Source organism: Pimephales promelas, chromosome 20 (assembly GCF_988280905.1).
Source record: "Pimephales promelas chromosome 20, fPimPro1.hap1.1, whole genome shotgun sequence".
Taxonomy (NCBI): Eukaryota; Metazoa; Chordata; class Actinopteri; order Cypriniformes; family Leuciscidae; genus Pimephales; species Pimephales promelas.
In genome coordinates, this window is record NC_142788.1 from 1,055,143 (window position 1) to 1,076,212 (window position 21,070).

The 21,070-nt window shown below is 39.7% G+C and overlaps 1 protein-coding gene across 1 annotated transcript in view; it reads left to right on the top strand.

Moving 5' to 3' along the window:
* Nucleotides 1-33: 33 nt before the first annotated feature.
* tnnc1a (troponin C type 1a (slow)) overlaps nucleotides 34-21,070 on the top strand; it is a 37,895-nt gene continuing 16,858 nt past the window's right edge. The window contains exon 1 of the mRNA XM_039671317.2: nucleotides 34-164. Coding sequence (XP_039527251.2) covers nucleotides 132-164 — 33 coding nt within the window. The 5' untranslated portion in view covers nucleotides 34-131. The remainder of the gene's footprint in view (nucleotides 165-21,070) is intronic.

Consider the following 21,070-nt stretch of genomic DNA (forward strand, 5'->3'; position numbering starts at 1 on the left):
CTTCATACCCAAATAAATCATCATATTAATATGGCAGATGAGGAGCAGAACAGGTGACACGGCGTCAGGTGAGCAGGGGAATATCGTTCCTCGTCTGAAACCGAGGAGGAAGAAAGTCTGGACTCACATGGATGCACATTCATTCGAAAGTCCATAACTATGTGGTAAGCGTTTTCAACATTTTCAGTCCGTCCAGAATATATTTCACGAACTTACTTGTTAGTTCGCTCTTTGAATTGGTCTAAAACCACAAAGCACAGAATGTCAGTAAACATTGGTTAATGAAAAGTGAATGTGGGATTTGGGTCAGAGTGGTGTAGATTTCACCTCCTCTCTCGGAGCTTGGCTCACACTGAACGACTCAATTGGAAGCAGATGGTGAACCAATGAGGGGTGAACTAACCTACTAATGATACTACATGAAATTTAGCATTTGCACTCCATCTGGCTGCATCTCCCTTCGGTTATGGGCTGAGAAAACATGACATATTTATGCACCTGCTGTGGATGCTTGAGTACTTTTGGCTTGCTGGTTGGTGATATTCCCAGACGGACTCATTTACAGAGAGATATATATGTGATCATCAACTTAGTGCTGCTGCCCGTCAAGGATATTCAAAATAATGACTGTAGTTTGTCCTGATTTGACTTTCTTTGACGTAACAACATTTCTTTTGACACTCGGGTGTATTTGCGGTAAATTATAAACCAAAATTTAGAAACTAATACTATTATATCTATTTATTGTTCATCAGGCTTGATCATCTTAAGTGGATTATTTAGTTATTCTGTAAATTGAGGAAGTCTTCATAGGTTGCACAATTGCAGAAAAAGACATTGATTTTGTTCTAATAAAACATGCTAAATCTGTTGGCCGTAAGAGAGTGATCAATCCTCGTAGTGTCGGTAGTCTTTGAGAATGCTCTGACCTAAATTAGCCAATCTTGACCAATATAGAGTCGGTTATAAGTGCAGTGAATCTACACTCTAAAAAATGCTGGGTTGTTTTAACCCAACTTTGGGTCAAATATGGACTAACCCAGCCGTTGGGTTAAATTTTTACATTACATTTTTAACCCAACATTTCGGGTTTGTCCATATTTGACCCAAAATTGGGTTAAAACAACCCAGCATTTTTTAGAGTGTAGGTGGACCAGGTTCTGCTTGAGCACGGCAGATCATTTAGGAGGGCTATATAAAAATATACGTCCCTCAAAGCAGTATGGGGCATCAAAAACATTTTAAAATTTTGTTCAAGTGTTGCTAGGCAACAGCAAAATGGTCTCAGCCTCCTTGTTATATTGGTGTTTCTGCTGGGGTTTGCTCCCATTGATGTCTTTGGGTTTTTTGTCTCCTTTCATTGGCAAATATTAAACTTTCATTTTTTGTTTTTGTAAAAAAAAAAAAAAAAAATTGCACTCGAGTTACAGAGAGGCCTAAATCTTTTAGCCAGAATCATATTCTTGAGAAAAAAAACAAAAAACGTCCCCCTTCATCGTTAATAAATATCTTTGCACACAAACCACATATGGTGTGTTTGCTAACATTCGAGATCAACGGTTATTAATGAATCGTTGAAATGCGGAGGGTTACACAGAAGCACGTCACAATGTCTGCACTCTCTCCTCACTACACTGTGCTACTAATCTACTGCATTCACCGCAATCACTATGGAAACTGACTTTTGCCACACAGCCGCTACTGAAACAGACATGCAGCAAATGCTGTCAGCAATTGTCCAGTGACGCATGTTTACATGGAGGTCTGAATCAGTGTTTCTTGTAGACAACAGCAACATCTCTTCTGTAGTTCAGAAAACAGCACGAGAATAGAAATTGCACAAGAAATCCTTCAGTATTTTTAAGGCTGAAATCTCAAATTACTGTGCAAATTCGAAACTAGATCCAAATTTGACACTGTAGTCATACATACAGAGGTTTGGACAAAAGGCGTACACATTAAAACCCTTTTAATCGAACCACCTGCCTCCGGCTAAAACGTATGAAAATGCTCTTCATGGTTTTAAAGGGTTTATCTGCTTCAAAGGCATCAGTCCTCCAGCGCCAGAAAGAATGCGCTCAAGCCTTTGGACAAGTTTCTGAGCTCAGTCCTCATTCAGGGGAAAGGCTTCCCTTTTTTTCCCGCTTTTTACATAAGGCAAATTTACACGTGCTGATGATGTCAGCTCTAACTCCGCACGCCCCCTCCCCCCTCCCGAAAAACATTTACAAAAATAAGGCATTTTCCTCTTGAGTGCAAAGGGATTTAGCGTGCATGTAAAATTAGCATGCATTTCAAAAGCATTGCTGTAATTCTGTTCGTGACATTGATTCAAGGTTGTTGTGCAAAGAAATGCTGAATGCAAAAGAAGAGCAGGACTAATATTTGACTGCTAATAGATCATTCTGATTGGTTATAAATTGGCATGCGTGCATAATGGCAGTAAGAGTAAAAACGCAAGGGGAGCATCCTAAATCTGAAGAGAAAATGATCCTTCCCTCTTTGTGCATGTTGCTGTCACCCTGGATCTTTTCATAAAACCGCCACGGGCGTGCCTCGCATTTGAATTAGGCTGATGAGTGGAATCTGTGCCCACAGAGAGGCCAGCGGCGCTTTCCGACATCACATGACGCTTAATTAGGGATTCTTCTATATTATAAGGCTGGGTTTGTGCCAAATGTCTATCAGTGGTTTCAGTCAATGCACTAATCATTGCGCTCGCTGCAGCCCGAGGTGCATCGCTCTCTCCCCTGGCGTCTCAGACACGGAAAAAAACAACAGCCCGTGAAGGTATCTCTAATTTTAGAGATTTAAAAACATGGTGTAACACTTTCGAGAGCTAGTTGTACTTCTCACTTGGAAGACAAGGAGATGATAATTCTGGGGGTAAATAGGGGTAATGGGATGCACAGAGAAGAATAATCTTCAGTCGTTATTTACTACAAATCTTCCCCTCACTGTAGCTTTAATCTCATTAGTGCTTCACGTTTTTTTTTTCAATGGACAAATTGCACAAAGAGTGCTGAGAACCAATGGCAAAGTCAGTGGTGTGGTGTGACATGGTGTAATCTGTCTTCACACACAAAACGAGATTTTCCGTGAATTATTAAAGTCATCTCATCACTGCAGCCACTGCTAGAAGCTCCGGTTAATGATTTCCATTACACGAGTGTAGATGTTAAAACTTCATGCTGATTTGTGGTCAACTTTCGCCAAGATGAGCACCAAGACGCAGCTTTACAGTAACCTATAAACGGCTCCATGCAATTACGCTTCCTTTCATATGGTGATGTTTATAGCCGTCTGTCTGGTGTTAATATAAAAGTATATTTCCTGGCGTGTCAGCACACACAACGGCTGCGATGCTGGCTCCAGGGATCAACCACAGTGCGGTCTCCCCAGCGAATCAGCACCGCAACCGTCTGGATTGAGCCGAGTAGGAGACATCTCTGGAGTGTTCAAGTGGGCACCTTCCGTCCTCAGTGTTTCGTTGACTAGCCCACGACACTTCAAGACGGCTCGACGGTGATTCTGGCGTCCCAGAGTTCCCCCCTCTGTCCCCCACTCAACTCAGCTCAGCTTACTGACCTCTACATCAGCGTTTGGCTTAAACCCTTCATGTGATCTACTCACAATCTCTAACACCACAATCTCACTGCAACCCAACCTGTCATCGTTAAAGCAGGTTCAGTGGCAACGGTTCCGTAACGCATACTACCTACCGCAAAATACAACAATATCTGTCCAACACAAATCCTCATTCATGCAAAATACAGTACACTGTAAAAAATGATTGTGATTTTAACAGTAAAAGACTGTAAAAATGCTACAGTGAAAAACTGTTAATTGGTTAACAGAAAGTTTCCTTACTATATATGGTAAATAACTGTGATATATCCACAAATTTCCTACGCCCCATGAGGCCTTACGTCAAAAGTGGGCGCGACTTCCGGTTGGAAGTAAACAAAGCACGACTTGACATACTTTACACTCGTTCATTCAACAGTTGACAGTCATTCAAGTTATAGCGATCCAAACTAGCTAACGATGTGGGAACACAACCTCAACCAAATTAAAAAGGGTGAAATAACAGTACCTTTACCCTCCGCAGTAGTTGGCTGGGAGTATTATAATAACATTATTAATAATCAATACTCATCAAGGCATGGTGACAGACAGTTGTGCGAGCTGACAAACAATTAAAATAAAAAACACACACTTAGTCATTGATGTGCTTTGGAGTTTATTCAAAATTATAAATGAATGTGCTGCTTGAATAGATTAACTGGCACATTTGGTATTCTGTAAACACAGGCTTTGATCCTGAGTTTAGGTGTAACATCAGTAGCGAACAGCCAATCACATGCTGAGAGAGTTTATAGAATATTAAGAATTTAAACAAATGTACACAGGAAGATTCGTCGTCTTTTGGGAGCTGATGGAAACTACAGTCGTTGGCAGGATCACTCTGATTTCGTTTTCGGCTTATGTTCAAAACAATCACGTTTAAGCCACTGAACCGAGAACAGCACATGTTGTCCCTGAGCTCCGTAACGTCACCTCTCATAAAGATTTGTGTCTTTAAATAGTAAAATAATTCTCCGAAAAACAGCTAGCCTCTTGGCTAACTAACACACAAAATACCATTGGAATGCTACTTCCGCCGCCTCACCTGAAGTTTCACCCACTTTATTTTTTACAGGAGCGCCCCTCGGAAACTTGTGGATATAATGGTAAATTTAATGTAATTTTACTTTAAAGTGCTGTTAAATTTACAGTTTTTGGAAGTGAAAAAAGAAGTCATTGTATAATATTCAGTGAAAAAATGTAAATTGACTTTCCCACAATTCCCTGCGTGACACTTCACATTTAATGTATTTTAACTGTTTATTCGTAATTTTCTTAGTTTTTGTCTTACCAGTTATGTTTTTAGGGTTTTATGTTACATTTAACGTTGTTAAATTAATTCTTATTTCATTTTTTTTTATTTCAACATGTTACCATGATGGTGTTTAATGTTTGTGTGAATGACACTGTGCAGCTTCTATATAGTCGTATGAACTCTCTTGTGGAAGAGCTGATATTGATGAGCTTTGATTGGTCATTTGACTCGCATTACTGCTGCGATTGATGGCTGTTGGTGGTATGTTGAAATGAGTGATGCAAAGATACCCGGATGGTCTACTATTTCCGGTCAGAATCCGAAGTGTAGATGCCGGCTGATATTGCCCACAAACCATTGCGCGGTGGACGGGGATTCGGTTAGAACTACAAAGACGAGTAAAAAGATGTTTAAAAAAAAACTACAGACACGGAGGACGCGCGAGTCCCGCGGTTGTGTAGAGAGGTTTAGATAAAGAGCTTTGGGTGATTAATTATCAGTATCTAACCTGACGAAAATGAATTTATTCAATATTGTCCACATTATATTGCATATGCAGCAGCAGCATTGTGGACTTTTGTATAGATACGTTTAGCCATTACTTTTTAAATGCATCATTATATTCAAATTGCAAACATGAGGAGAGTCTCGGCATGAAAGACCCACGACTGGCAGATGAACGTGCTCTCCGAAACGGTTGGAAATAAAATTAGATTGAATGGAGGATTTTAACTGTGACAAGATGATTGACATCGACCAGACCCAGATAGCAAACTGACATTGAATCAACGTGGAAATATGACATCGAAACAACGTTGATCTGACATTGTTTTGCTCATCGAATTAACGTTGAACCAACGTCAGACGCGTCATTCTTTCAAAACTAACGGAAAATCAACTTGAAATCAACGCGTTGTTTCAACGTTATGAAAGCAAACCAATTTTCGATTTCATTTAGCTTTGAAGAATGCCGCGTCTGACGTTGGTTCAACGTTAATTCGATGAGCAAATCAACGTTGTTTCAATGTCAGGAGAGACATCATTTCCACGTTGATTCAATGTCAGTTTGCTGTCTGGGGAAGTTGAAGCCTCGCGGGAGTTGCCATCTTGTAGCAGAACTTCACTTGCGTTAGCATTACCATTGACTCCCATTCATTTTGGCGTCGTTTTGACAGCGAATAACTTTACATCTGAGGTGTTTGTGTAATTGTTATGAGAATGTGTACAGTCAGAAAAGTTCATTATATGTAATTTTGTATGTTAAAAAGAGGAAAATAAGCAATTTGCTTTAATTCAGAGAAGTACTTAAAAAGAGTGAAGAAAACATCATAATTCATGCCCATATGGAATGTTGGTAAGAGTAATAACACTGATTTCCTGATTGAATGATCTATAAGCGATTATTTTGGTCTTCAAGTTAAAGAGTCATCATAAGATGATGCATTAGCACAATAACATGCCAAAAATGGTATTATTTAAAAGTTACTCTGTTCATTTATTTTTGCACCTTGTTTTCACGTGGTTGCTATGCAAAGTTTGTGTTTAAGAGTTCGCCTGGTGATCGGGAATCGGTTGATTATGCCTGATGTATCACACTGGAAGCGTGTTGCGTCAACTCAGCTCGTCCATTATTACACTGGACGTGATAGAAGAAACACCGTGTCCTGTGTCTTATTATTCATTATTCCCCTTTTCCAGGTAAAATCTGTTTATTAATGCATTTTATGTCTGTATTTATGTCCCCTGTAGCCTAAGAAAGCTAGAAGTCAAATTTGTCTGTATAATTGTTATTACTTTGAGTAAGTGCTGCTTAACGTTAGCTCCACTATAGTTAGTTAGCTAGCTGCATCACGTGGTGTACATCGCATGGCGGGAATATACAACTATACGGTTCATGAGCAGTGTTCAGCACTTAAAGAGAAGATGTGTTTAATGAGAAATAACTGGGATGTTATATTATTTTGTGTATTTGAGAAGAGTGATGTTAATCGCTAAACCATCAATGTGGTTATAGGTGTGTTAAACATTAGGATAATTAAATTCATGTGTGTAAGTCTGTTCAACTTTTATGTATAAGAGGGATAATACAGCCTGTCCCACGTATTTAAGGGAACCAGTTGCATTACTTTGCATTGATATTTTGTCAGTGAGTGTAAAGTGTTTATTTAGTACTGATTTTGCATTTAGTGATAACTGTGTAACATTATATATTGTTGAATTATTGTTCTCGTAAAAGAAATGCATTATTACACTGGACGTGATAGAAGAAACACCGTGTCTTATTATTCATTATTCCCCTTTTCCAGGGGTGTAACATTTGAAGACCCCATTTGTCCTTTATTTATTTCTAAAGAAACACGACAATGTATAAAATGTTTCATTACCTTGTAGCTTATGTTATGGCCCCGTAGAAGCAGTTTTAGTGAAAGTAGGCTAACGATTGCGTCATACCCACGCGACTCTCTGTTGCGCAGTAAAGAGATTATGGACAGGAGGAGATCGCTTGCGCGCAATCGGGGAAACGTGGAGGCAAAATGACAAAATAATTAATCAGAATACCTAGCAGAATTGTCTCCTTCTTCTAGCTCATGGACATCTCCTACTCACGCTCTCCACCTCTGCATGTTTCGGAAGGGTTGCTCTCGTCACATTACGTAGTCAAGCTCTGTTTGAGTCTGCACGTCAGGGACGGAAGTGCTAAAAAATCGCCAAAAACGGGCTTCAATCGTCTCAATGGAGTTCCAATGAGATCGCTCTGTCCATTTCTTTTACTGTCTATGGACAGGATGCACACAGCCGCGCGACAGAGCTGTCCGTTAAAGATGACGTGATAGTATGTCCCAAAGCTTGCCTACTCTTTTGCTACACACTCAAAAGTATGTACTTTTTCTACACAAAAAGAGTACATACTTTTAGGGCGTAGTATAAGTACAGACATCCCAAGTCTCCCGGAAGTTTCGGGAGTCTCCCGGATATTGATAGCGTCTCCCTGATGCCCGCAAATTAGTTAAAATTAGTGTGCCTCGCGAACGCGAAAGTTAGCCCTCCCTCCCACCCCTACAATCTTGTTACCGAAATATACCTCCTGGAAATGAATTCTTGCAGGTTGGGATAACTGTAAGTAAGCGAATTGAGACGCAGCAATTGTTGTTGAAAACAAAAGTAAAAGAGTGAAACATGTTCATTTGCATTTTACTGTTAAATGAGAGTTTTGTGTCTTTATTAAAACTAACAAATTTAAAGTGGTGTTGGCAATTTCTAGAGGCTAGCAATAGCTAGCTTTGAGAACGACTCACTGAAGAGATTTACGTTGTTGTTGAAAACAAAAGTAAAACAGTGGCACACATTCATTGCGTTTTACCATGAAATGAGAGTTCCGTGTATTTATTCAAATCAATACATTAAAGGTAGTGTAGGCAATTTCGGAGAGGCTAGGAATACCTAGCGTTGAGAGCCCGCCTCCTCCAAAAAAATCATGAACGCACACAGCAGAGTCTGCAAAAAGTCCCGAGATAAATAAATTACCATATGTCTCAAAGCACATAACATTACAACAATAATGAGCATAAACAACTTTCAGAGCTCTAGTTGTTCCACCTGACTGCTACAGATAAATTTCAGCATAGAAACGCATAAATCAGAGGAACAGCTCCGGGTAGAAGTCACAGGTTGCCATTTCATGAATATGGTTACAACATGGCATGAACCCAGAATAAGCCTGTTGTTTTTCTTCAGGAGAAACTGTAATCAGTGTTTGCTGTTTGGCTCTCAGGGACTGTCTAAAACTCTTCAGAGCCTTGAACACGCTGATGATACGATACGGTGATGTTGATGCGTAGAGTTATGGACATACATATGTTGACAGGCAGGTAGGACATCCTTTTATTATATTCAGACCAAATGGAACGACTGGACAAACGTTTTTTAGTCCTGAGACTTCCACAGAAGATGGATTAGACTACTTCTATTATTGATTGCTATCAGGATGTGAAGAGAGATTCAACCAGTATAACAAAAAAATTGCCCACCCTACCTTTAAGGATTTATCTCTCATCCACCCGCGACTCAACCACAATTATTTGTAATGAAATTTTGTATTACTTTCCTGCCCTACCCACAGATTATTTGCAGTGTCCGATGATATAACCACAATCCACACATCACTACTTTCTATCATTTGTTTCTATCATTTCTATGCATTCGTCAGTCCCATTTTTTTCTTGTACGCTGAACCAACCAGAGTGATCTCTCTCATCAACGAGCTCTGCCACCGATTCGGCCAAAAAACAGGCAATTGCGTCCGACAACAGCCAGCAAATAAAAAGAAATTTCCCCCAGGATTTAGCCAAACCCAGCATCTGAGAAAACGTCTTTACAAAGTGTAAAATTGGCTCTATGATTATATCTGAAATGAATCACATATTTGAGGGCTAAATAACTACATTCTCGCTTACAACTCTTAACTGCTTTTTGTGACACAACAACAATAGGAAATTCTGTCAGTGGCGGGGAAAGTGTTAGCCTATGGTCTTAGCAGATAAAACGTTTACAGTCTTTGCTTTATTTATTTCCCCCGCATCTAAATCAGCTTCATATAAATATCTGAAAGCCCGATTCCTGTCCAGGGGCCCAATTTTAACGTTCTCAAATGCAAGTATCTTTGTGGGCGGGTCTTGCGTGCTGTTGCTATTTTACCGGCGGGAGAAATGACTCTTGTGCCCGTCGCAAGTTTAAGGCCCCGTTTACACAAGAAAGCTCACGGGTGAAAACGTAAAAATATTTTATCGAATGTGCCTTTTGTTTACTTGGCGATGGCATTTTGTGAGCATAAAAAAGGCAAAAAAGTGAAACCACCCTCCAGAGTGGAAATCTTAAAAACGCTCCATCACCGCGTTCCTGTGTAAAGGGTAAAAACGCAAAAGTCTGCTTAACAGTGAAGGTTTTACGCAGGCGTGCGGACTTGGTGTTGTGTGGCAGTGCTTCACATCGCCACCTAGCCGCCTGGAGTGCATACATTGAATTTCACACACTTTTGCGTCAGCATATGCACGCGGATTTCCCATCCAGAACGCCAGTTTTGTGTTTTCTCTTCAGAATCGTTTCCATGTACACATAGACTAAAAGGGGTTGGTCTGACTCTGAAATAGCTTCATTATTCATAGGTGTAACATGAAATAAAACAAAATAAATGAAATAAAATAAATAAATAAATCAGAATATCATCCAACACAAGGGTTAGTTCACCCAAAAATGAAAATTAAGCCATTAATTACTCACCCCCATGCTGTACCAACCCCGTAAACCTTCGTTCGTCTTCAGAACACAAATGAAGATATTTTTGATTAAATGTGAGAGTTGGATCACTGCTACATAGACTGCCTAAGGGATTGAAACTTGACGGCCCAGAAAGTCATTGAAGAAAATGTTTAAATATTCCACGTGACTACAGTGGCTCAACTATAAGTTTATCAAGTGACGAGACTACTTTTTGTGCGATAAAAAACCCCCGTAAATAACGACTTTATTCGACTATTCCATTACTTCCTTATGGGCCTTGAGACGAGAGTTGAAGAGATTTCCAGAACGCATGCGCGAGAACTGAGACGAGGACGTTCTTCTTCGACAACTTCTTGTTACCGGCTGCTCACCGCTTAGGAGTATTACCGCCCCCTACCGTATAAGATGATGTGCCGGAAGCGCAAAACTTTCTGTTTACAAGCAGAGGAAGACGCGTGCAGTACGCTCTTCAATTAGACACTTAAAGCCACACTGTGGAACTCTTCAACCTTTAGAATATATTACCAAAACCCATTGAGATGGTACATCGACTTACAATAGGTTGAATGACGCATCTGCCGTCTCCTGGAGGTGTCTGTATCGCTTTTACTTGCACTTTGTAACTTCGGGTTTCGGGTAGGAACCCGAGCACATAAAGAACTACAAAATCCGACCGCTTTACTATACGGCATACGTCACTTCCCCCACAACCCACAACTTCCTCAGAATCTAACGCTAGTGCTCAACTCGCGTTTGACTGCCGTCTGTATGTTTTCGTCATGCCGAACAACAGCTACAAGGAAGAAGGCAACGGTTTTATCAGAGGAAACTAAAAAAGAAAAGGGGAGAGTGGCAAATTAAAAGCCAGGACGAGGATTAACACATTGGTCCAGCTTTCGCTTCGCTCGCTGGCGTGAGCTAACGGAGGAGAAAGAGTGCTCGACCGATGCGGACGCTTGCCTGCACACAAATGCCGTTTCTAAGGTAACCCAGATAAATTCATATAAGCAGTGTAGTATTTTCTAGTATTCCGGCCACAGCCGATGGTGTTATGAGCGCAGTGGTGGAATGTAACGAAGTACAAATACTTCGTTACTTTACTTAAGTACATTTTTCACGTATCTTTACTTTACTTAAGTAGAATAAATAGTGCATACTTTTTACTTTTACTTTGTTACATTTTGCAGCAATTATTTTACTTTCTACTCCACTAAATTTCTACAACTTCTGTTACATTTTCATTATATTTTCTGATCAGTTTTTCCCCTGCCAAAACGTAATCTGACCGTCCGTTCGTTGCACGTTTGTCTCACCAGTGACGTTTGGTTGCCATAGATACATCAACTAAATGCGTCTCGCACGCAGTGTGTTTATCGTGCGAAAATGAAGCACACTTCTTTATTTATACGCGAAAATGTGTTTTTACGTGCATAGGAAACACACCATGTTTAATATACGCTTGGTTAGGTTTATGGCAAGCCAAGAGGTTCAGAATTACACCATAAATTAATCGCGTTTACTGCCAAACATAGTTATTAACATCTAGTAAGGATAAGCATGATGTGTAGCTATATTGCCTAATTGTAAGCTTGTTTCAGAAATGGTGACAATTTTTTTCCATCATTATTGATCATCATTATAGGAGTATTAGGTTGAATGAGTTAGAATTAAATGTTTTATTAATCATTAGAAAATAGTCATTAAGAGAATCAATTGTTATGCAAGTACTTTTACTTTTAATACTTAAAGTACATTTAAAATCAGGTACTTTTTACTTAAGTATGGTTGTCATTGTGTTACTTCTACTTTTACTAAAGTAAATATTTATCTGGTTATTTGTACTTTTACTTAAGTACTGAGATTCAGTACTTCCTCCACCATTGTATGAGTGTAATAAAATGCCCACAGCCCAGTGTTCATTTCTACAAACAGCCCGCCTCAGTGCAGGGCTCGCACTAATTAAATCGGCTCATGTCAAATATAATGTTAACGTTAAATTAAATGTAGTGAACGTGCCCACGACTCAGTAGTACCCACAAACACTAACGTTACACACTACATGTCCCACGGTTTCTGTAAAAATAAACCAACACACATAACGTTACAGTCAGCTCTGGCCGACGGTGTTTTCAGTGCAGTGAATGTGTCCGCTGTCCCGCGCCCACATTCACTCACAGACATGATAATCCCCACGGGGATCACCCCGCTCGCTCTCTCTCAGCCAACTGCTATAAGGGAATCAAGCGCGGCAAGGCTGCCCGGCCCGCCTCATACACTGCAAGCACCATAGACAGTAAAAGCACAAGCACACACAATCTAAAGACACGGGAGGCTGACAAGTTGACTGTTTGTTGACTTTAATTTGTGACAGTGCTGCGGAGCTTGTGGCCTCTAGGGACATTGGACGTGAAAATTACATGTCGAGCGCCATCTAGTGGCCAAAAAGTTCCGCAGTGTGGCTTTAATGTGCTGTAGGTCTCGCTATATTATATACAATGGTTAAAAAGTGTGCATTTCCAGGATGTCCGAGTCGTGAGAAACCAACCAGAGCAAGTAAAAGTGCTTCAATGTTGCAAAATGAACGGCTTACCTTTTTCACTTTCCCATTTAATGGTCTTGAGCGACTGAAGCTATGGCTGCTGGCTGTTCAGCGGGAAGTTAAGTGTCTAATTTGTTAATTTGCGGGATGTTAAGCGTCTAAAAACAGTTCTCCTCTGAACAGTGTGTGATTATGATTCAGGCTGCAAAACAAGTCAAAAATCCAATTGTGGATCAATAGCATTCAAATATTTCATTCAGTACCATTTGCTTGAAGATCGGATTCATCACGCCAGTATGGAGATGAAGCTGGTCATAGGGTCTGTGCAGAGGACTGGTCTGGTTCTTTGAGGATCAGTGCCGATGGCTGTCGTGTCGATGAGGCCTTCACAGGGGAGAGTCTAGTTGACAGGATCTCTGCTGACATTCAGGGCTGCGTTGTGCAGAGCCTCCATCTGATCTGGATACAGACCGGGCTGACAAAGAAAACCTCGGGATAAAATGAGACTAATATTAGCATAGATGCCATTCTTTTTACAATGTAACGAGTACATCGGGTGTTGTGGGAAGTGTTCAGACTGCAACTCACAGTGTGTGTATAGAAAATGTATATCGTGTTAAATTTAGGGCAAGTTAAAAAAACTATACTGCTTTAACAGTTCAAAAATAGCAACAGAAATCCTGGCTCTATTTGACCCTATGAATCACCCATAGTTCAAGCCATGGTTGCCAGATCTGTTTTTTTTCCCTACATCTACATTATTTGTTCGCCTCCCATCCAATTATCGCAAAGATATTAAGATATACTTCTGATAGGAAACAAAGTCTCAGCTTTCTAATTCTGTATATTTTATCATGAAATTCAAACAAATGGCGCTTTGATGCTCTTAAATGAAAAGCAGCAGTCCAGAGCGCAAGTCGTTTCTTCCACTTTAAAAAAGTATATTTAGAAAAACTTGCATGAACATCAGAAGGTATGTTGAAAGATATAGTACAACTTACCAAAATCCATTTCATCACATATCATGTAAACACTCAATCAGAGGAAAGACATCAATAAAACAGCTTTTGAACAATATCACTATCATGTCCTGTTTTGGTAATTGTTTCTAGATTGTGGATTAGCTTGCCAGTAAAACTTAGAATTTCTCCGTCTAGACCAGTTTTTAAATCTCGATTGAAAACCTATTTCTTTTCCCTAGCATTTGCACAACTTCAGCTGCACTGCACAAATCAACTTACAGAGACTAGGGTGGTATTTTTTAAAATTGCAAGATGCCCGCCCCGACCTGTCACGTGTGTGTGTCTAAAATGAGAAGTCATCCACCTCCGCAGAGCCATCTTTATTGTGAGGGTTCAGAGAGCGCTTAGATCTATGCACAGAACGATTTTTAAGCGGAAAATTAATTATATTTTTTTTCTGAAATGCATTTATAGTGTCTATATAAACCACTATATATTTTATAATGACATTATAATTATACATGTAGCCTACATTAATATGTTTGAAATAGAATTATGATTACTGTAGTAGGCTATATGTAGCAGGGCATTCAGTTACTTTTGAAAGGACAATAATAAAGTGTCAGTGTATTTCATAAGACTTTAACTTTGCCAATTTTCAATTCAATTTAAAGGGGCTTTCTTGGCATGAACGTTTTTCAAACAATGTTGCCAAAGCATATACAAAATATACAAATAATATATATATATATATATATATACATTTAACACAATGTTTGGATATATCTGTGTGTGTGTGTGTGTCGGTCACGATGAGGTCGGTTCTCGTTGCGTTATGGTGGTGGGTACGGCCCTGACTCGTAAGCGCTACTATTGTCCATGTTTCGTATCTCTTATTTTTTTTTGTTCGCACATCTCTAGCAACTGACTTTTTTTTTGTGGGGCTGCGAGAAAATAATAATAAAAATAGTGGGGCTGCGCTGTGACTGGAGCCTATTAGGGAAAACATTCACGCAGTGCCGTGACAACGCCGGCCCTCCTAGCCAATAAAACAGACCGGCCCACCGGGAATTCTCCCGGTGCTCCCGATTAGCCAATCCGGGCCTGCATGTATGGTTGGGTTGCGGAGAGATTGAAAGATTGTGGTTAGGTCTCAGCAGCAGGAGGGATGTAGAGGTCAGTAAGCTGGGCTGAGTTGAGTGGGGGACTCTGGGATGCAGATCTGTCGAGCCCTCTTGAGGTGTAGTGGGCTAGTCAACGAAACACTGAGGACGGAAGGTGCCCACTTGAAGACCCTAGAGATGTCCCCTACTCGGCTCAATCCAGACGGTTGTGGCGCTGGTCCACTAGGGAGAACACACTGTAGTTGCAGCCGTCGTGTGTGCTGACACGCCAAGTACACGCAGTCGTTAACGCCGGACAGAAGAGGAGTCACACCACCATATGGAAAGAAGCGTTAATGGATGGAGAAGGAAAGGTTACTGTAAAGCTACATCTTAGTTTGTGCTTATCTTGGTGAAAGCCGAGTACAAATCAACATGAAGTTTAACATCTACTCTCGTGTAATGGAAATCACGAAGATCTGTTGCCTGTGATTTTGGAGAGATATAAACTGAGTATTTTTGTTATCTTTGATTTTTATTTATTATTAAATGCCAACTGCTGCGTTTAGATCCAGATCTTTTTATTTTCAATCATTTGTTCATTCATTGTGTGAGAGTTTAAAAGTACCAATAGTTATTTATCCATTTTTAACCCTATAACTGTAATGCTAAAGTCCTATATTATTTCAACCATGCCACAATTTGTTTGTAATTAATGTCAGTTTTATAAAATGTCAATTCTGCCAAAATAAAAACATTTTGACCCATGTTGTCAAAAGAACTTTCCAGGCATTCTCTATATATATTCATATCAATATAGAAAGAGCAAACCGTTTTTAAAAGGGGATAAAAGGGAAAACAACATTTTGTAGATGTCTAAAAGAGTAAAATTAGTGATTCAACATTATGAAGTTGATATATTTCAAAAAGCTTCTGGTGAAATGTCATTAGATTTACATCAAGCACAGTTCTGAGATAGTTCTGTTTCCAGGAGTGGATCTATTTTCTGGCGGTCTAAGAGGGTGTGGGGGAGGGTGGCCGTGGCCTGTGACGCGCTGGACTGGAAGAGTCGAGCCCCCGGGTGGAGGTGCTCAGGCTGGAGGTAAGAATGGCTGCAGTCTCATTATAGGTCCAGCATTATAAATGTGTGCTGGAGCTGTGGCTAGAGCGCATGCTCACTCAGTGATAATTGCTCAGCGCGGAGACTGTGTGGAGAGATAAAAGTGCCTTGAGCTAATCTTCTACTCTTTCTGTAATCCCTCATTCAAACAGGCCGTAGCATGAGACCACACACGTATACTGACACTCAGACTATATAACCTGTCATTGGTCCTGGATTTTCGCATTCAAGTTACTATCTAAAGTCTATTCCTTAAGGGAGGGAAAAATCTACATTTAATTAGACTAAAATGTATCTTTTTACTGAAACCAATATCTTTGAAAAAAGGGAAATTCAGCTGTGAACACTGTTAAACTTAAACTTAACGGGGGGTTAGTAACAACAAGCAGTCCATTAATTCCTCTTTGAAAGCATTGTATTTTTCTTCTTTGTATCGTACAGCACACACACATCAGCACATTAATATTGCCGATGGAAACTTAGTTAAATATGTCACTGCAGGGGGGTGCCTAGAAATAATCCAATTCAATCCAAGTATTTTATATTTTAGTAATACAAAAAAGAATATACAAATAAATAGATATCATTCATAATTATTTTATAAATAAGTCATTCAGGGCAAAAATGCAAATGAAACATTAAAGTGGCCATAACAGTCCATATATTTGACCCAACGTTAAGTTTTATTCCATGTTTTGAGTAAAGGCTACCTAATGACACAATAAAAGAAATTAGGTAATGTATAGACCCCTTTTGCACCGACGTCACAGTTACGTCACTGCGTTAGCTGGAGGCAAAACAAAGTGTAAACTGGAGGCGGCCAATACAAACCAGCACAGATTCGGCTACGTAATAAGGAGCTTAAATTACTTTTATTATTATTAAATGTCATCTTGTTGTGTTGTTTGGTGCAAGTATCAATGAAAAATGCTTATGCTGTATCTGGACTTTTTATTTCTAGAAAATATTCACATCATTAAAATCGCACCGTAATGTTACTCTTTACATTGTTGTCGTCTCGGCGCTGGCTCGGCAGAACTGCGGATCGTACACACAAGTCTTGTGGACCATTCAGCACATAGTTATAGGCATCTAAAGATTTATATGCCCTCAGTTTCTATTTACGATCGGTTTCTCTATAAGGTAGGTGTAGAAGTCAGGCCACTCAACCGAGGTAACGTACGTTAATCCTGTCAGTTCATCCATGCATTGAGTGAGCGTGTAGGCGGCTATACGGGTCGCCAATCTAGTTCTGTCTGTTGAAGATAACTTTTGGAAATAACAATCGCGGTCCTGGACACTGAGTGACCTTACACATTAAGATAATATCGGATTTTCTCCAGTCATTGTTAAAAAACAAGCTAAAAATCCTTGCTAACTAGCATTAGTGAAGCGGCCAGAGGGATCGTTCTGCCTCCACCTAAGCTCCGCCCACAAAAAACGTCACCATGTTTACCAACTGAAAAGGGGTCTATACCCAACTTTTCTCAATACATTACAAAACTTAGCACTTATAGAAAGTGGGTAACATTAACTCTTGATCGTTATTATACATTTAAAATGGAAAAAACATGCTCAAAATGGCGACTTCATCTCATCACAGCAAAAAAGCCCTGCAATAAAAATAATTTCCCTGGCTATCTAAAAATATATTTATTTTACTAGCATAATTTGTGTGCATTGGTGGCTATGAACTTTATTATTTCAGAAATGTCTTGCGGTTGCATCAAAATCAGCTTGTAATGACATAAAGATGCTGAATCAAATTATAATTACAAATGACAAAATAGACAAAAAAGTTTTTAAAAAAGTTACAGTCAGTTTTTAGGTTCAGTAACACATATTAAACGTATATACTGTAGCTCTAGTACCAATTATAGCACCATCTCCAACCAATAACAAGCCAAAAACACAAATGTGTTCTGGAAATGAATGAAACGTCAAACATTAAACTTTACTTCGAGATCTGGAAGATCTTTTACTTTACTTAAAACACGTAAAATAATACTTAATTTCAACAATTACTCTCTCGAGAAAAGCATGCCAGTGTTGCAAATGCACACACACACACTTGTAAATCACAACCCTGTGTTGGTAATGTAGTGTTAATTCATGTAGTCCCAATGCAAATGGATATATTAAACTTCTGTTATAGCAAACTGAAATTGTGAACAAAAAAATTAAGTTGTTTATTTTAAAAGAAAAATTATAGCAAATTTATTATTTTTTTGTGAAGTCTTAAATACATAAATGTATTAAGTTGAGTAAGTGTTTAGCAGCCTTTTTCATAATCAGTTAGTACCAGTAACATGATTAGTAATGTTCTTCATCATCAACAATCTGCTGGGTCAAATGTTGATCATTTCACACACATGCACAAACAAACACACACACACACACACACACACACACACACACACACAAACAAACTTATACTTTCTTTGCATTTCTCCTCTAGCTTGATTTATAATCTAGTTGCCTAAGAGAAATTTGGTATTGTATATTATATTATAAAATTATACATATCAAATTTATATATTGAATAAAAGTAAATGAGTATGTGTGAGGACATAAAAAGATAGTGTTTTGATGCTGGTGTTTGGGCCATTAAAAAAATAAAAAAATGATTAATTCAATAACAGAAATATCTAATGCTAAGAGAGGGTAAGACATATGTGTGCATGTGTATTTTCCTGATGTATTCTGCTGTCCTCATGTAGGTCGTCTCTTTCATTTGAGTGCGAGAGGAAATTGCGGTGTTCATCTGCGCTCTGCTACTATATGGTTTCTATGGCAACCTCTCCAAAATGTTGTGCTCTGAATGAGATGTGCTGGTGATTACAGTCTAGGAAGGAAGGCTGATGTTTCTGTTAGTCATCGTCTGTAAAGTGAAGTGCTCTAATAAAAGCATGCTTCCGGTCTTCATACCCTTTCAGTCAGTCACATTCGACGTTACGTCGGAATGACTGACGTAATGGGATATCCCAATCACCTTCGAGTGTAAACTATTTGAGCCAATGCACACTGGTGTGCGGGATTTGCATCTGGGTATAAATACGGAAGCGGATGCATCACAGCTTCAGCTTTACCCTTTAGAGCTGAGCGGTTCGTTTGTTCCTGCGCTGTCTAGTCACATGAAATAAGGGTGAAGATTTTGAGTGTCTCCACTGCTCCTGGGGAAGAGGACTTTGGCTTATAAGAACCAACCAAGAAGCTTTTGATCCTTTCCATGACAACTTAGAAAGTTCAGCCGAGATGGAAGAACAGCTGATCATAACGGTAGGGATACTATGGTAATATACAGGGGTTGGACAATGAAACTGAAACACCTGGTTTTACAACACAATAATTTGTTAGTATGGTGAGGGCCTCATTTTGCACCAATTGACAGATAGAAGTCCTTCACAGTGACCAGAGGGATTATGAGCCGTTCCTCTTCCAGAACAGTGTCCAGGTCACTATATGATGCTGGTGGACTCGCTCCTCCAAAACACCTCGATAATATTCAGATCTGGTGACTGTGCATGTTCAACGTCACTTTCATCTTCATCAAACCCTTCTGTCACAAGTCTTGCTGTGTGTGTTGGTGCATGATCATGCGGTTTGAGCATCAGGTGCTCATGATCCTCCAGAAGGGTTTGGTAGTCCTCGGCAGTGTCGTGTCCATCAAATACAATCAGGATTGTCATGATATTGGAGCTCAAACCATCACTGATCCACTCGTGCTTCACTCTGAAGATTGGCCGCCAGGCATATAGATGTGAAACCTCCAACATTGGCCAGTGTTTCAGTTTCATTATCCAGTGTTTCTGTATCATTGATGGCCAACATAAGGTTAGCCTGGAATGGAATGAATGATCCCTGGAATGAATGTAAATTCCCATGATAAACCTCTGGGATTTTAGAGCACCAACTTGTAAAAGTGCATAACAGTAGGTCAACACAACATAACTACAACGCATTCTTTAATTCCCTGTCTTATTCTGCTCTTTAGTGGCATATCAAAATTAATACAAACCTTAAAAAAAGACGATGCTGAGATAATGAGGTTAGGAGGTGACTAGACAGATCCACTGATCATCAATGAGCTCTGGCTTGAAGGACCATGAAAAGGACGAAGGGGGAATGCTTTGGTAGCTAGCTTGAAGCCAATGGGGCTGTCAGTAAGAACAGGTCCTGTCTAGTCATCGTAGGTATGGAAGTCTTTATTTCACAACCAAGCTGGCATTGTACGTGTCTGTATGTGTGTGAGAAATACAGAGTTTTAGTTTACAATAAACAATGCCAAATCAGATACTAGGTAACTGCCAATGTTACATTGAATTCACAGGAAATAAAGTAAGGCCATCTACTCATCAAATACTTTAAATAACTAAAGCACATGCCTAAGTAGGAAGTATAGCATGGAAAGAACACATTGACCCAAACTTAAGTCATACAAAATAATATTTAAATACAAGACTCACTCATTGTCATAATCATACTTTATATCAAATATTGTCACATGGAATTGATGTTGATGACGGTGAAATTCTGCAGCAGGGCGATGATATCTCAGATCATTATTTACTAGGGGTGTGCAAAAAAATCGATTCACATTTGAATCGCGATTCAATCTTTACCGATTCAGAATCGATTCATAGAATTCCAAAAATCGATTCATAGGCTATATTTTTTAATGGCGTGCAGGGGCGGAGTGGCAATCGGGTAAGTCGGGACTTTTACCGGTGGTCCGGTAGTGTTTCTATGGTTTCGAGGCTGCGAGGGCCGGTCTGATAAATAGTCATTGCAAGTTCTTGCCGCCCGCTGGTCAAACTGTGCAGCCACTCTGCTCAACCCGTATAAATGCATCGATCCGCAGATCTGTTTGAGTTCTGTAGATCTTTTGCCAAGCGTGTCAGAGGTTACGGGTTCTAAACCGCACTCGTATAGTTTTCTCTCTCTCTCATCAAAACCGAATATGTTCATCACGTTTGTGTGCATTTTATTTTGTGATTTCACCGGAGTCTCCACAACGGCGATAGATTGAAGCGCGCGTCCGAGAGAAGACTGCGTGAGCCACAGAGAACACTGTATCCATGACACTGATTGCAGCGGACACGAGCGCTCAGCTTGATTTCAAAAACAACAGGTCTCTTATTTAATAGCGAACTAAATGAATGCTCTGCTAGTTAACTGGAGATACCC